General features: G+C 41.3%; 2 protein-coding genes across 5 annotated transcripts; both read right to left on the reverse strand.

Moving 5' to 3' along the window:
- eIF3f1 (eukaryotic translation initiation factor 3 subunit f1) lies at positions 1-1046 on the reverse strand. The gene has a single exon (XM_017175607.3). It carries the CDS (start codon positions 958-960, stop codon positions 118-120), a length of 843 nt encoding a protein of 280 aa, XP_017031096.1. The 5' UTR covers positions 961-1046; the 3' UTR covers positions 1-117.
- A 305-nt stretch (positions 1047-1351) lies between these two features.
- On the reverse strand, positions 1352-16448 carry Nep2 (Neprilysin 2). 4 transcript variants are annotated; one of them, XM_017175718.2, is made up of 11 exons: positions 16373-16448; positions 16020-16142; positions 5212-5723; positions 4500-4714; positions 4266-4442; positions 3829-4205; positions 3676-3708; positions 2397-2806; positions 2083-2333; positions 1838-2024; positions 1352-1708 (listed from the first exon to the last, which is right to left on the reverse strand). In XM_017175718.2, exons 2-11 carry the CDS (start codon positions 16034-16036, stop codon positions 1557-1559), a joined length of 2331 nt encoding a protein of 776 aa, XP_017031207.1. In that variant the 5' UTR covers positions 16037-16142; positions 16373-16448; the 3' UTR covers positions 1352-1556. The 4 variants fall into 4 exon arrangements, with proteins under 4 accessions (XP_017031207.1, XP_070142926.1, XP_017031208.1 ...); XM_070286825.1 differs by lacking the exon at positions 16373-16448 and adding an exon at positions 16320-16338; XM_017175719.2 differs by lacking the exon at positions 3676-3708.
- Positions 16449-16955: the final 507 nt, after the last annotated feature.

A 16955-nucleotide genomic window follows, 5' to 3' on the forward strand; every position in this document is an offset into this window, starting at 1 on the left:
TTGGGCGACCAGAGCACTTTATTACTCAGACCATTAATAGAAAACATAATCCAATACAATCGGCTTTTACACTTTTTCCTTAAGATATCCCCAGTTCACCTCCGCCGGCACTCAGATCTAGGCCGTGGGCAGGAAGGTTAGCTTCTCGTTCAGCTGTAGCTGGGTCTTAATAAGCTGGGACAGGGTGATGACCAACAGGAGGTTGCGCACGTTGGCGTTGAACATCTGGGTGAACTGCTCGTGGGTCATGTGCGGCACGGAGTGGATGAGGTCGAGCAGCTGGCGGCCCACGGCGTTGTCCGGCGTCACCTTGTGGGCGATCACGTCATCGACATACTTGAGGATCAGGTCCAGCAGCGACTGCAGCTTCGTCGAGGCCTCCGAGATCTGGGCCAGATCCAGCATCGGCGGCACTGTCTTGGGACGGTGAGCGGGCGACACGCCCACGGTCTTCTGGAGCAGCTTCAGGCCAAAGGTCTCCGGCTCGTAGCTGGTCAGCTCGACGGGAATGGGCGTGAACATGCAGCCGGTCTTGCCGCCAGGCACTCCCAGCTGGATGCACACATAGGCCCGCAGGCCCATGCGCCCGCCCTGCAGCGAAGTGTCCACGGTGACGTGCACCGGGTTGTTGCACTCGCGGGCATAGTACTCATGGATCACCGAGCTGTGGTTCGTCACATCGTTGCCGGTGGCCCACCAGCCCACCACGCTCTCGTTGGGGTTCACCTTGCGGTTCAGGTCGTACATGTCCAGGGCGTAGCTCAGTTCCGCCTCCACCTGGTCGTCGTGCTCCTTGTGCGGCACACAGAAGCAGTTTGTCACCTCCACCACTCCCTTGTCCACGGAGCCGAGCAACGTGCCGATGACGCGGTGCGAGTCCGCATTGCGGCGCTCGAAGGCGTCCACCACCTGGAACAGCACCACCGGGTGCACGCGCACGGTCAGGTTGAGAGCTGACATTCTTTCGAGGATTGGCGAGGATTTCTACGAGAGTTTACGCAAAATTTGCGGTCAGCCACGCTGCGTATTTTTAAGGGATGGAGAAATATAGAGATGGGAAAACATCGATGTAACTATCGATACAATCGATGTTTTACAAAATGGCGATATATCGATGTTCGTCATCGATATTTTCCTAGAAAGGTGAAAAATCGACGTTACACAACACTATACTACGAACGGTTTACATTTAAAATCGAAAATTATTGTGATACATGATTCTCACACACAAATATACGCTCCTCCTGATGTACTGGAGGCCACATGCTCTTCTCAAAAACCCTCTACAAACTTCAAAAATCAAAACCCGCCTTGATTCCAAACCACATACTAAAATTAAAATCAAAGAAACTTTAATTAATTACATATAAACAATTTTTATTAAATACGATTTTTACATAATGCATACTTAGCATAAATGCGATCGATATTGTATTTGTATTTCTACGTGAGACTAGCCCCTCTAGAAATGGGCCTGATCGCTAGCTTTCCTTGCATTCTATTGCCTATCTCATTTAGCGGACATAATAGCCCGAAATCAACTCCAAGTCCAGGTCCTACCAAACTTCGCACTTCTGAACCGGATTCATGGGGGAACCGTCTGGGCACTGGAAGTCCTTGGCAAAGTCCTTCATATTGCTGAGTGATCCAAGGACACGGAACTCGGAAGGCGAGTGCACGCCAGTTGTAATACGCATCTTGAGAGATTCTGGAATAAAAAATATAAATATTTTGGTTAGCTCCCAATATAACAATGAACTTTAAAAGAAAATTTGTACTTTAATTAAATAAATCAAAAAATTAAAGAAATCCATACAACCAATACATTTCTTCTTACCTTTACGGTACTTAGCACACCATGTCTGTCCGGCTGCCACCCAGAACATCTGTTCCGGGGTATAGTCCAAGCCTGGAAGCTTCTTCTCCGGGCCGTGCTTCTGCGCCCACCGCCTGTACGCGATGTATGACTCCTTAACGCCACCATTATCGGCAATATTCTCGCCTTGAGTGTTGATGCCATTGAGCTGTGAAAGGAATATCTCCTTTAGATCGTATCTCTCGAAATATGGAAGCATATCTTACATTCAGACCCGTGGCCTTTTCCGTGTAATTTCCATATTGCTCGATGATGCACTTCGCCTTGGCCAGATAGGCCTTCTGGGTGTCCGGCTGCCACCAGTCTCGCAGATTGCCCTTCACATCAAACTGACGACCCTGATCGTCGAAACCGTGGGTGATCTCGTGGCCAATGACGTAGCCAATAGCGCCAAAGTTCATGTATTTGGGGCGCTGAGCGTTGAAGAAGTGTCCTTGCAGGATGCCGGCAGGGAATTCTATTTAAAAAATATTTAATATATTTAAATATATTTCCTTGTTATAATTCCTAATTCACTTACGAATACTGTTCTCCAGAGAGGAGTAGAAAGCATTCACGATCGCAGGACGAGCATGTCGCACCCAGTCCGTCTTGTTGACTGGCAGACGGAGCTTGTTGAAGGAGTAGTCCGTGCCGAAGATGTTCATGCCCAGGAAGGACTCAAAGTACTTGTCGGGATCGATATCGAGCTTGGCATAGTAGGTGGCCAGCTTCTCGTTGTCGAGCATCTCGTCCGGATAGCCGATGTGAGTGGCCATGCTGTGCAACTTCTCCTTGGCCTCCTTCTTGGTCTTGGCATCCATCCAGATGACCTCGTCCAGGATGTCGTTGAAGACGTTGCGGATGTCGTTGACCATCTCCAGGGCATTGGCCTTCGAGTCCTTGTGGAAGTGCTTGCGTACGTAGAGCGATCCCACAGATATGCCAAGGCTGGGATGTGATTCGAAACCCGTTGGATTAAATGGCGCATGGTGGCGTTATCATTTCAATGTGATGTCGGTTGTTGGTTCGAGGGTGTGCAGTTATTGAAATGGTGGGTTGAAGAGATCGCGTGAAAGTGGAACACAAAATGAATATGCATATTAGGATCGGCCGGAAGACATGGATTCGATACGATCGCATCTGATCGCATCGAATCGGACCTGTCGGAATGCTGTGAATGCTAGGTGTGCAAGTGAACAAAAAAAGGGGCCTCGAGTGTCGCTGTCCCCAACGTGCGTGAATTAAAGTGCATTCACATATCGACTATTAATAACCGAAGTCCATTTAGATCGAAAGTTATACCGGAGACCAGCTAACTGAGAGACTATCTTTATACAAAATAAATGAATGCTAAATATATATTACAAAAAGATGTACATTCCATAATTAAAGGAAGTATCCATCCATTTGTCTGTGGGTAGAATGGTCACTACCTTCCTTATATATTTTATATGACATACCGATAAAGCCTTTACAAGATCACTTTATCTTGACCTGGTAAACAACCCCAAGACCACAAAAAATATTGATGTTTACTTAATAAAGCGCAAATGTTTAAAAGCCACACAAGGGAATTATCAAGATTTACTACTGTTTATCTCTGTGAGCTCGTTATCTATATAGTTAGTGTCTGTCCCAGGTTCCCCAGTCGATCTAACTAAATGGACCTTCGGTTTTATTCTTAGCATGCGTGTGTTTGTGTGTGTGGTTTATTGTATCCTTTGTGTGTGCTTGATGCGAGTGTGTTTTGTGGGTTTCGTGTTTGTTAGGCTCTCGCTTTTCCAAGAATATTATGAATGCATTTTCTAAATAAGTACCTATCGTAATCTTCTTCGGATTCTTCATCCATGCTGCAAATCACAAAGAAATCAAAAGAAGATACAGAAAACGGGCAGAGAAACGAGATACAGCCAACCCCCGAAGACCCTGACCCAAGGACGGAGCCGTGGCATCCGGACCAACACACTAACCTGCCGGTTGCAATATCCACGCATTCCTTCCATCGCGCCTCCTGCTCCTGGCGTCCAGAGAGGGCGGTGGCATACTGCAGCTGCCGCTTGCGGAACTCCTCGCTCAGGAATCCCACAGAGAAGCCGTGAATCCGCCAGAACATGTAGTTGGCAATGACGCGCTTCGGCGTCTTGGCCAGCAGTTTGCCGAGATCCTCAAAGAAGCTGGGCACCGACAGGTTGATCATCTCATCGTCGGCCACGTTAAGTCCCTCGGGCAGCAGGGCGTTCATGTAGTCCACCCACTGGACGTAGGGATAGGCGGCCTGCAACTGGGCCGGAGTCCTCAGGTTGTACAGCTCCGAGGAGTTGCGACGCTTCTCGTTGGGCCAGGAGATCTAGGGATATAACATTGTACTCCCTGAACTCGATTAAAGTACTCTCTTTGAAGTACTCACATTGGCCAAAGCTATCTCGAATTCCAGCGAGGTCAGCAGTTCTGTCTTGGCCTTTTCCTTGTCGGCCCCAAAGAGCACGGCAACGTCCACCATGTATTCGTAATAGGCGGTCACCAGAGTCTCATTGAAGCCCTTCACCAAGTACTCGCGACTCAGAGCCAGAGCAGATTGATCCAGCTGAAGTAGAAAGGAATGTTTCTATCTAATAATCAGTAACCTCTCCGAAATACTCACATCAATAAGGCGTTTAGTACTGTTCTGCAGATCCACACCGATCGAGAAGTCAATGATGTAGTCCATGCTGAAGCCAGCCGCACGGAACTTCTTGACCTGCTCTTGCCAGGTCCAGCTGTCGTCGGCATTCCAGCTCTCTCCCTTGATCAGGGGCCATCCACCCAGCTTCTCGGCCACGCGTTTGATGGGTTCTGCGCCCAGGGTCTCGATAAGAGCTATAGAAAGCGCAATTTTAGTAATTTTGTAGTTGAATAATCCGGCAGAAGAACATTGTAAGCTTTAACTTTAAGGAATGCCAGCTATAGACTTCCCAGAGCTCAGTTATCATTTAAAATTAGGGGTTTCCCACCCAAATTTTTTTTAGATATCTGAAGTACCTCCACAAGTATAATTAGCAATTAGGAAAGCTACGAGTGTAACCGACTGTAACATAGCCGGTTCTTAAAGCACTGTGGGTCAAGTTAAAAGTTTTTTTTTATCGTATACATTCTCGGTTGAAACTAATCTATAATAACCCTTGTAAGTTACAGGTGACGGCTATGAAAATGTTTTAGAGATCTCAAAAAACTAACAATGCATCAATAACTACTTTTTACGACTTTATGAACATTAACTGTCTATTTTTTATGAATAAATAAATAAAACTTGACATCCCCAATACAATAAATTAGACCCGAGCTCTAGAATTTCTCTACTTTTCCCTGTTACTTACTTTTGTTCATGCACGCTTTGTAGAGCAGATTGGGCAGCCGGAAGTGCTTGGGATCCGTTTCCGGTCGCTCAGCGGTTATAATGTCCTTGAGCTGCTCCTGCAGCTTGTCGGAGATCACGGAGAAGGTGCTGATCGAGACCTTGTCATCGGGAATGTTCTCCTCTTCGAGATAGGTGCCGCAGGCAAATTCGTAGAAATTGTCGCAGGGCTCCACCTCAGGCTTCATTTTCCGCAGAACTGTGGAGGCGGTGTGGATGCACTCCTGGGTGAGGCACCATTCATCCGCATCGGCAGCCGCCTTGCCCTTTGAGGGACTGCCCATGGACACCTTGTTGACGGTGGTACTGTCGCCATGCAGTGCCGTGGCCTGCGGAGTCTCCGGAGAGCTGGAAGTTCTTACAACATCGTTGATCCACAGACCAAATGCGGCGGCGGTGGCCACAAAGAGAATGCTGCTGACCACCAACAGACTTCTCTCCAACTTAGTGCGACGACGCCACCAGTTGGGGTTCCTGAAGGATGAGAAGGAAATACATAGTTAGGGGGGAATTTAATTAATCTTTAAATTGTTTTATAAATACAATAAAATAGACAAGAACACAAGCCACATAAACCTTTATTTCAATAAAGAACTTTTCATTAAAATCCCCTACTAACTGTTTATATAAAGTTAAAATAATAGCAAGACCCATAAAAACATTTAAAGACATAAAAACGACTCCGGAAATGAAAACAGCGAGAAGTTCATAAACTGGCAGCGGTGTTAATTTTTAATGAAAACGACGTAAAAGCATTTAACATATTTATTATATTTAATGCTTGATAGCCAGTTGTACCATATAACCTTTTATGACTTCTTAAATTTATGTAAAAGTCGTCAACTAAATATTTCTATAATCAGAACACTGCTTAAACCAAAATAAAAACTTAATTACAGCATTCTGCTGAGGCTAAACCGGCTACAGGCTAGGCTGTATGTAATTGGTGGCTCACTTCCGATTTGTCAATATATTGGCCCCCTGACCCGCACCACCAGGGGCGCTCAATTTGGCAATTTATTGCCATAATTATTGTTGTTACTCCGTTGTTCAACTGGTTGAATTTCGTACACACAAAGTTTGAAAAGTCATGTTGGCCGCCGAACTCGTTACGACATTTGAGTATTTTTGTTTGATGTTTTTTTCACAATGATTTTTTTTTTTAATGCCTGGCCATTTCCGTGGTCGAAGTGTAAGTATAACACGGCAGCAATATAAAAAGGAAAACATCTACATCAGTAGCTGCACGAAAATAGATTCCGAAAAACTGATGAATTTTTGCACGCTTCAATTATTGTTGAAAATTGTAAAATAATAAAGAAAAAAGTTATTACCCCGGAGCGCAGCGAAGATGCTTTTAATGGGCGATTAAGTCACGGGCAGTGAATCCAACCGTTTACGGCCGATTGGGGGAAAGGTCAGGTCCGGTGAGCAGAATCCCGGATCGCAGATCCCCCATCGGATAGGGCCCCGCCCCACAAAAAAAGCCATCGACCGTCATAGTTGAATATACATCCCCCAAACTCGTGGCAGATGCGATGGATCGGCGAGAGATCAATTATCCGGTTTAATGTGGCTGAACTTTTCCCTACCGCTGCTAATGACACTTGGCCAGAATCGCAGCTCCAAAAAAACTAGGATGACTAATCAGTAAGTGATTAATGTGGATGTGCTCTTGAAGCTCTTGAAAACCTCCATATTTGCTTCCATATACTATGCACAGCGGATATGCCACATTTATTTACTGATTTGATTTATACTAAAAGCTGATGATGGTGCTTCTAATTTATTCCGAGTTCTTATTATTATTTTGGGGCTGAAGTGCATTTATACCGAGAACTGGCCGCTTAATGAATTCGAGCCAAGCAAAAACTCGCCAGTATTTCGAAATTTCGTAAGATAAAGTAATGTCAAGCGGCAAACCAGTTTTGTAAATGATTTTGCCACTAATTGCACATAATGATACCGGGCTTACAGAGTTGAACGACATTGCACCGAGAATCGCACTAAAGTGCTCTGGATTTCCTATCAAGGAAATCAGAAAAAAAGAGGAAATGCTGCCAAAAAAGAACTATTTAGTATCGAAAAAGATTCTTGTCTTAGCTTTACATAAAATTAGCTCAAGGCGTGGCTTTATCTCAAAAACACCCAACAATCTTTCCAAAGACAAAAAACAGAAAATTAACTTTACTTTAATTTAATATTATATTATTCTACTCAACACACAGAAAATAATATTCAAGGCAGAAGTTTCGCATATTCTAATTCTTCTTTAAAGATAACAAACCATTTGGTGTTAAAGCAAAAACAGTCTGCCATTTGGCTAAAACAAATTATTGTATGGTGTTAACTTACTATTTCAATCCTGCAATTTGTTCATATTTAAAAAACTTTGAACCATTTGTATTAAAACTAATAACGCTTGTTCTTAATTTATGACCAAAAAGTCAAATGAAAGAAATCAACCGTCAACAGAATGATTTATCAGTAGCAGAGAGACTAGTTATACCCTTGCAGGGTATTATAATTTCAGTCAGAAGTTTGCAACGCAGTGAAGGAGACGTTTCCGACCCTATTAAGTATATATATTCTTGATCAGCATCAACAGGGGAATCATTCTAGATATGTCAGGAAGAAATCGATTTTTTGGCCATTTTTGCAAAATTTGATAAGGGGTTACATCATTAAAATTTTTGATTTTGATAAAAAATTGAATTTTCAAAATTTTTAAATGAAGTATGCAGATTTATTAACTGTAAAAAATCTTGCACAGAACAGTTTTCCGATTTAAAATTAATGCTCTTTTGGCCGAGTTATGATATTTTTAATTTAAAAAAAATCAAGAAGTTTTTTAATATAAACAATCCGATTTTATAATACAAAATAATATTTTTCTAAGTCAAGGAATCATTTCCGACCCCATAAACCATATATATTCTTGATCAGCATTAACATGCGAATCTTTCTAGACATGTTCGAAAGAAATCGATTTTTTGGCCATTTTTGCGAAATGTGATAAGGGGTTACATCATTAAAATTAGCAAAAATGGCCAAAAATTTTGATTTCTTAATATTTTAAATTTGGTATGCAGTTTTCTTAAATTGATAAAAACTAACACAAAACTGCTTTCCGAATCGAAATTAATGCATTTTTGGCTTAGTTATGATATATTTTAATTGCTACCTGCAAGGGTATACAAACTTTGGCTGGCCAAAGTTAGCTTTCTTTCTTGTTTTTGTATTGAAAGAAGTCAATATATTTCAATAACAATTGCAAGTAATAATTCTAAAAATACCAATATAATAATAAAAAAATATAACTTCCCGAAAAAGAATTAAAAAAAAATTGTAGTTAAATAAGGAACAAAATGGTCTTAAAAAAAAACTCGGGTGGTCATAATTTTTGGGGAAAGTTTTACTAAGATAATATCATTTCTTTTTAAGATGTAAGATATTTCGTTCCGTTCTTAAAATGATACAATAAGCTCCCCTATGGTATAGAACTCTTTTTTTTTTCTGAGTGAAAATCTTAAGTATCACTTTGATTACTTATAACGTAGATCAATTAAAAATAAAACAGACCTTAGGCTATGCTTTTTAATACATTTATCCTCCCTCTTAAGTACATGTATGTATTTTTGTTTGCCAGCCATTAAAGCAAAATAAACAATTAACAAGCCCAAAGAAGCACAACGAAGTCCGAATACCCTACAAAGGTATTTAGCTTGATTATAATAATTGGTTGGCTGGCAAGTGTTCTCAGTGCCTTGTATAATCGCCACTCGCAATCTCAATCTAACTTCTGCCAAATATGAGATATGACTACTGATCGCAGCTGCTCAACACAACCCATCCCCAATCTCCACGATCCCTAATTAAGTGAGTCTAGTCTGTGAGTCGTGCATTTCCTTTATCCGCTTTATCGCGGGGGAAGATCACGATCCCCCGAGTCCGGAGTCGAGGCGACTGTGGCGAGATCATCGTGTGCTCATTCAGGGGCGCACCTTGCGAGGGATTCCCATGGACGGATGCCCAGGTATCGAAGGCACCTGGCTCAAGAGCTAGTGAGTGTGTGTAGGGAGGAAGGGCGGTTGATAGGTTGGATGAAAGGGCGCCAAAAATGAGGCCCATGTCAATGGGAAGCCCTGCTTTTGTCTGCTTTGGGACGGTGTTGCCCAATAAATGTGTCAAGTGCAGGCGGCGTGCCTCTGCCATTGACGTGGCAGCCTGTACGTCACCCCTCCGGAGAAACAAAAACAGAAACAAAACACACTGTCGTAATATGCACACGTGAAATCGCACACACATGTGTGTGCGAGTGACGTTTGGCAACTTTTACGTGTCGTGTTTTTATTGTCTAGCTTTTTAATATGTTTTTGATAGTTTTTGGTGGTGTCGTTTGCCGTTGTCTTTATTAATATGGCCGAGCCCTGATTGACAGACCCGTACATTTCAATTATTGCTGCCTCTGCCCGCTGTCCCCGGAAAATACAAACTCCCGGCTTTAAAGGTAATCGCATATCCTCCTGCCCGATTAGTCAATCGATGACCATTTACATTGACTGACTTTACTGTAAATTCAAACGTTCAGATAAGAGACTCGATAAAATGGATTGATCAGAAATAAATCAGGCATTATTTGGTAATATAAATCTTTCTTAAACAATAAAATCATAAAGAGAGCTTAACGCTCATTTCACTAGTTTTATGATCGCATTCTAGAGGTTCCCCCTAATCAGTGACTACTGTAATAACGAGCGTGACACAGTTAGCCAATGTTAGGGAACCAATTTGCATTTATCGCTCCGGTAATCTGCACAGGTCGATAATTAACGAGCACGTAAGTACGAGCTTTACTTTGACTCCGATATTTTCATACAATTTTGGTTGCAAAATATTTTTGCATCTGGTTGCCTTTGGTCGCATCACATTATTTTAGCTCGAAACTTATTCAATAAATTTCAAAATTCTTTTGCCTAGACACGTGCAACTGTTTCTGGCTCTACTATTTCCCAGTTAGCATCGCAATGCCTCAGAATTGGGATTAGTTTTATTTCTAGCTCGTAATGCCCAAACAAAGTGCTGCGACAAATTGCCTTTCAAGTGTTAATTTGTGCCACAGACACAATTACCTAATACATTTTAATTTCGTTGAGCGAGAGATGCGACTAAGATCGAGTCGCTCACACTTTGCCCGAATTGCCACTGCGCGTTTTTAATTGCCCCGAGAATAGCTCGGGCTGTTCCCATCTGCGACATCTCTTAAGCGCCGAGCTCTACTGTACAGTGTGCTGGTGGTTGAGTCACTGACTGCAGCTGATTATTCGGCAGCCGAGGCCTCATTCACCGGCAAGAACTCACTCCCAATGCAACACAGAGGCTCTTATTTTATTTTTGAAATAATCAAGCACATAATACAAAGATCAGAAATATAAAAAAGAGTTTTTAAAATTGTTTTTTACTTTTAATTACGGAACGAAGTCCAAAGCGCGCACTGCAGCATCAAAAAGATGGTTGCCATTGCATATTAATTAGGCTAAAACTTCTGCGAATCCAAAAGAGATTCTTATCCTTGACGTATGATGATGTATCTTTGTATCTTCATAGCCTAAAGTTGCATCTTGATTTATTTTTTTCAGGAACCCATAGGGTAGTTGAGCACACTTGGCTGAAGCTTGCTTACTTCTTTTAAAACTTCGTACTGGTACGTTTTTTTTTGTTTAATAAATAATCAACAAATTTGTAAGTGCACGCGATTTAATATTTATATACATTTATAATATCATAAATTGCACAAAGCTACTTTATTTCTTAGAGAAAAATAAAAATATTATTGGCATAACTTTCAAACGTATTATAAATAATTTTCGTAATTGGTTACACAATATTCTTATGGCATTGGAAATGATTGCTGAAATATTAAATTAAAACGTTTTAACGATTATTAAAATACAAGACGATATAAAAGTTTAGAACTCAAAATGTCTGGTTTATTTAATAAATAAAAACAAGAAAGGTAACTAGCTTCGGTAAGCCACAATTAGTTTTTCCCCTTGCAGTTTCCATAGGCTCATATCATTGAATCAAAATTCGATCATAACTAAGCCAAAAATGCGTTAATTTCAGTTCTGAGTACTTTACTGTGTTTGTTTTTATTAGGTTAACAAATCAGCATATTAAAATAAAAAATTTAAAAAATCAAAAATTTTAGCATTTTTTGACAATTTTAATGATGTAACCCCTTATCAAATTTTGAAAAATTGAGTACAAAATTTTTTTTCTGCCCGACATAGCTAGAAAAACTCGCCTGTTGATGCTGATCAAGAATATATATGATTTATAGGGCCGGAAATGGCTAACTCACTAAATAAAATCATAAAACTCTTCAAGAGGACCGAAAATATTTGAATTCCTTACATCTATATTTATCCATATTATTAAATGATAATATTTTTTTGGACAAATTATAACTAAACCAAAATAGCTTCAAATTTAGAGCTTTTCTAAGCTAGTTTGCTGCACATTAAATTACAAATTTAAAGAAATCAAAATGTTTGATAAATTTCGAAAAAATAGCAGCAATTTTGTTTATTTCCAGCAATCTTTACCCTATTATATGATATAATAAAAATAACTCTAAAGCAAATCCCATTTGTACTTGAATGTCTTAGAAAAAGGATATTTCTGTCAGGGCAAAAGGACTTTTAATTGGCAATACTGCGGTGGCAAAGCGCCAATAAATTTCAATAAACACATTACGCTGTGGACTTGAACTTGAAGCGGCCTAAGTGGATTTGCTGTGGCACACCGACAGACAGATAGATGGATCTTGGCCAGGTCGCCAGTGCCGCGGAGAAGCGAAGCAACAGATGCAGGTTGCAGGTTGCAGGCTGCGACGACAAACCTTTGAAATCCACTTATTGGCAGGAAGAGCGCAATTTGCGCCAGGAAGGAGCGCGGCCTGCGACAATGCAATTTGCCCAGTGCCGTGCCACTTAATTTTCTACCTTTAATGGGGCAGCGGGCAGGTGGGAAGGCGGAACAGGACGGAGATGCGGAAAAGCGGAAAAACTGGAGGCGCCACGGCTAATGCAAACAAATCGCAGGATGTTCGGTGGGCCCAGAGGCGTTCGGGGGTGGGCAGGCGACTCAGGTGATTCAATTGCGTGTGTCCATTGGCAAGGCCGCATAATAACGGTTATGTGGCATGGCTGCCAAGTGCTGCTGGCCAAGGTTGCCAGACGTTGCCAAAGCAAAATGCATATGCACCTCGCATGCGAAATATCACGGGAATTTTCACATTTTATTGGCAACACTATATGGGCCGAAGTTCAATAATTTAATATGCCACTTGCGTTACGACGACTGTCAGCGAAATTTTCAACTCGCTGGCTGACCTCAAATATAAAATAATCAATAACAAACATGAAGTACATTTATGGCATTTAATTAAAACAAAAATAAATACCAGAAGACAAAGCGCCTTTAATTGGATTATTTACCTGGAGAAGTCGCGGCTTTATTATCATATCGCTTATGGCACGTTTCCAGGTTCCATTAACCCCCCAAAGCCCACAAACAATTACCCGCACAATTTCCCCAAGAATTGGAAATACTTATGAGTCCCGAAGTTGCGACCATCAATCATCGCTGTGACAAAGTCTCAAATTATTTGAATTTTATGATGTGCCAAATGAGTAATAAAGCGCTTGCAACAATCACAGCCAGAAGAATGAGAACGGGAAAGGGAAGAAGGCCCATTACGTGAGCTACACGCTCCAAAATCTTGCAAAATCGCAAAGAATTCTACCCTGAATTAAGGCAGTTGTTGGCCTGGTTTCCAACGACTCACGTGCGCTTCATAAGGAAGCCAGGAGAATTACTCCGGTGACAGGTCCCACCTAAGCGATGAGTTGCTGATCTTGTTGTCCAATTGCTGTGGTGATGAGTCAAGAGCTTGGGCTGCGGAAGGCCATTTATCCTGATAAATTGATGCCCAAAACGTGTTGGCTGTAAGCCTTTTCCTGTTTACGTCTCCGTAATACTGGGATATTATTTTCCAGATAAAAGGCAACACGAAGGACAAATAAAAGATGAAGACATTATGACCAAAAGTAAGTTCTACCTTAAAAAAATAAGAATCTTCATGGGATCTTGAAGATTTTTCTCTTAATCAATATTTTTTAATGGAGAATACTTCAGAAACAAACTGGTAGAAAGTAAGGTAACAACTGGTCCCTCCTTTCAGGCGACTTGTTTCTAAAATACACCAAATAAGATTGTGTTTAAAATGTCTACACGTATCTTCTTAAACATATTTCTAAGACTTGCCCTGAGCATAAACACATTCATATACAACACCAAGAAATAAGCTTGCCACTCCAGAGATAAACCCTCTGAAATTAGAATAAACCTGTGAGATCGTTTCAGCTTTCTCCAAGAGATTCGGGCGGCGAATCGAAAATCAAGTCACAGAGAAAGTGGCCATCAGTCGTGATTAGAATTCCCTCGAATCGCATGAAACCCAAGACGTTGACGATCTTGTTTCAAGAAATATACAGTTTGCTGATAAGCTCTTAGCTTGATTGTTTGCGTAACCAACGATTTTCTAGGCAAGAAAAAAGACGGGGGAAAGGTCAGTTAAATGCCCCAGGGGGTGGGTGTATCTCCGAACCGCAGAAGTAGTTACCTTCAGCGGTGCATGGAAAAAAGAAAACGCCAACGAAAACGAAAAGTCAAGAAAACGCAGCCGCATGGCCAAGAAAAACTGTGCTGACCATAATTGGAGTTGCACTAAGGTCTGCGTGCATTTAATTATGCAATTTGAGCAAATAGCTGCCCAGCAAAAAGCCACAAAAGAATCAACTGGTCATACTCCGAAGGCACTTTGTTCTTGGCTGATTTCTCAGCTCAGCTCACAGCTTTGCTCGTACCTGCCCCAAATACCACAAAAATAACAAAAATAAGAAACAAAAAAAAAACGTTTCCAAAATAAAGGCATTCTGTATTAGGCAAATAGTAAAACCGGTAAGGCAGTTCCATCAAAGGTGCGACTTTGCGTTTCTGTCATTTTCGGGGGTCCACAGTAAGATATATTGTGGCTTTGCACCGAAATCGAGGCCTGATGCCTGAGTCTCCAAAGCGTCGTATAGCGTCGTTTTTTTTGATGGCCAGACCCGCTGCCTCTTTAACTTACGTAAGGCTGACCTAGAAAAATTGGCATAAACAAAATTTACGAATATTTGCCGACACCTAAAACCCAATAAAAGTAATAAAAGAGAAAGATGCACAAAATACAGCGCTTTGTTTACACTCAAAATATAAGTGGAAAACGTGATCGACGGAATATGTTTCCAGCTGATACATTGAATTGGCTTTCGATTACCCCGAACGGCTTGGCTGAGAGCAAAAAAATTTTAATTAATTTGTAAACAATGCCGGACGGACGGGGTTGAGTAAATCTGAAGATTTGTCGGAATTTCTTATCTTTGGCAAATGCTTTTCTGTTTGCTTCTTAAACATGCCCATTGAACAAGCCCCGCTGCCATTAGCAAGACAATAGTTAGACTGTTTGGGGGGGGAGTGACTCATAACGAGTGGTTACAGCACTTTCAGAGTTTCCTACTCCCAAGAACAATGAGTGGCGGACACCGGACAGGCACTGGGAACTGTGTGTTGTTATATATGTTCCGGACACGCGTCCCGGCGCAAACAAAGAGCTAATGACTGGCTACGCCACCGCGATAATAAAATAGGAAGAATGTAGATAGTTTCCTCTAAATTGCACTGGCCATGCAATTACGATTTCATTTTGTTGCAGTTCGGAATTGTATTCACACGCACAAATCGATCATTCGAATGAATGGATCAAAAACCATTGAGCTTGGATAATGTTAATTAAAGCTCGCTCGCCACCAATTCATCTCGGAGGCTCTCGGCTGCAAAGCCACCGACTTAGTTGACTGAACTCGATTAACACCGATCCCACTCCCAAATGAACCCCAGCCAACTGGAAACCCGTTTTCGAATTTCCATCGGAGCACCAAGAGATGTCAGGCATCCGAAGTTTTTGCCGGTTTTAGTTATGGTTTTATTTTTGTCTGTCATTGGCAGTGCACGGAGAAAAATAGGATTAATCGGAAAAGCTCACTCATATGTGGAGTAATTTCAAATGAATTAATATATCTTATGGATTAATTATCCATGTATCTATGAAATTCGGTTAAAACCCCAATTTGCTGGGATAAAACCCTAAGTTAAAATAAGTTTGGATATTATAAAATGGTTATTTGAATTTCTAAGAGTAAAGCCCTTAGATCCTGAATCCTAACTCAAAAGATCTCTACTGACTTTCAGTCCTTTCTTTATAATTTTGAGCAATGTGTATAGAAGTTAAACTCCTTTACTTTATTTGTTTGTATATGTTAACATAGATTTTGGAAAAAGTTAATTTCCATATCCATCCGATTCAGATAAATCTCAAGATTTCTTACTGTGTGCCGGAATCGGTGGGCCCAGCTCGGGTGATAAGCCAGGGTCCCAGCTTAAGGCCCCTCGAAACGTGTTTTCAATAATCATGCGCAACTTTCTTTTCCCAGTGCGTCCCCCATAAGCATCGCAGATATCTGGCCGAATGCCACCGAATGGATAGGCTAGAGAAACTGTCCAAGCAAGACCACTTGGGTATTCGGGGACTACGGATTGGGGATGGGATGGGTGCTCAGGAATCGAAGCCCGAATCGAAGCATTCGGAGGAGGTGAAATACTTACTTAATGACTGTCTGCATGTTGGCCGTTTCTGGTCGGTTTTTGTGATGGGCCAACAATATTTATTTAACTGCGCGACAAGTTTGCTTAATTTCGTTATCGTGAATTTAACGAGAGGCTGCTAAGCTGTTGAAGAGAAGTAATTGCATTCAGTAAACACTCGGCTCAAACTCAAACTAAACTTTAACGTCTTCTTCGAACGGTTACAGGCGTCACAACGGCGAAGGAGGAGCGGAGCCCGCGCTTCTGTATATTATTTATTGACTTTGGTTTGTTCAACTATTTAGCAAGCAATTAATTTACACAGCGCTCCAACTCCCGCTGATGGGTATTATTTGAAACAAACTGCCACCAACCGTCGGCTAATCCGCAACCCGGACTTGGAAACTCGCGGTGGAACTTGACTAGGCAACGAACGACAACCGACTGAGCTCCATCGCTCCACGGGCGCTTCTATATAAAAAAAGATGTGTGGAAAGAGCGCTGCCACATCGCTGAAATTCGGATACTCTACGGATGTGTAGGTGCTTCCGGATTACGGACGACGCTTGCAACGAAGGAATTTAACTGACAATGTGTTCTAACAATTATGTCATATGTATTTTCCTTTTTTTTAAAGCATTAAATAGGTGAATAAAAGTTTTTAAAAATAAAATATATATATTGGTCTATTATTTCATATAAACTTTACGCTTATAAAGAAATTGTAAATTCATTTCAACATTAAAATAAAATTATATGCTTCCCAGAAATCCAGGCCTTCGTCTTATCTTTTTTTTTTTTTTAACTAAGTAAAAGCTGAGTATTAACTTCGACGAATCTACATTCTAGAAACCAAGACAGCATTTTTAAGAAAATCAGCTTTATACATAGAATATTAATTATCACAATCAAACTATGTATTTTTGTATGTAACGAGCTGTAAGGATAGCCACAAAT

The sequence above is a fragment of the Drosophila kikkawai genome, chromosome 3R, assembly GCF_030179895.1.
Source record: "Drosophila kikkawai strain 14028-0561.14 chromosome 3R, DkikHiC1v2, whole genome shotgun sequence".
NCBI lineage: Eukaryota > Metazoa > Arthropoda > Insecta > Diptera > Drosophilidae > Drosophila > Drosophila kikkawai.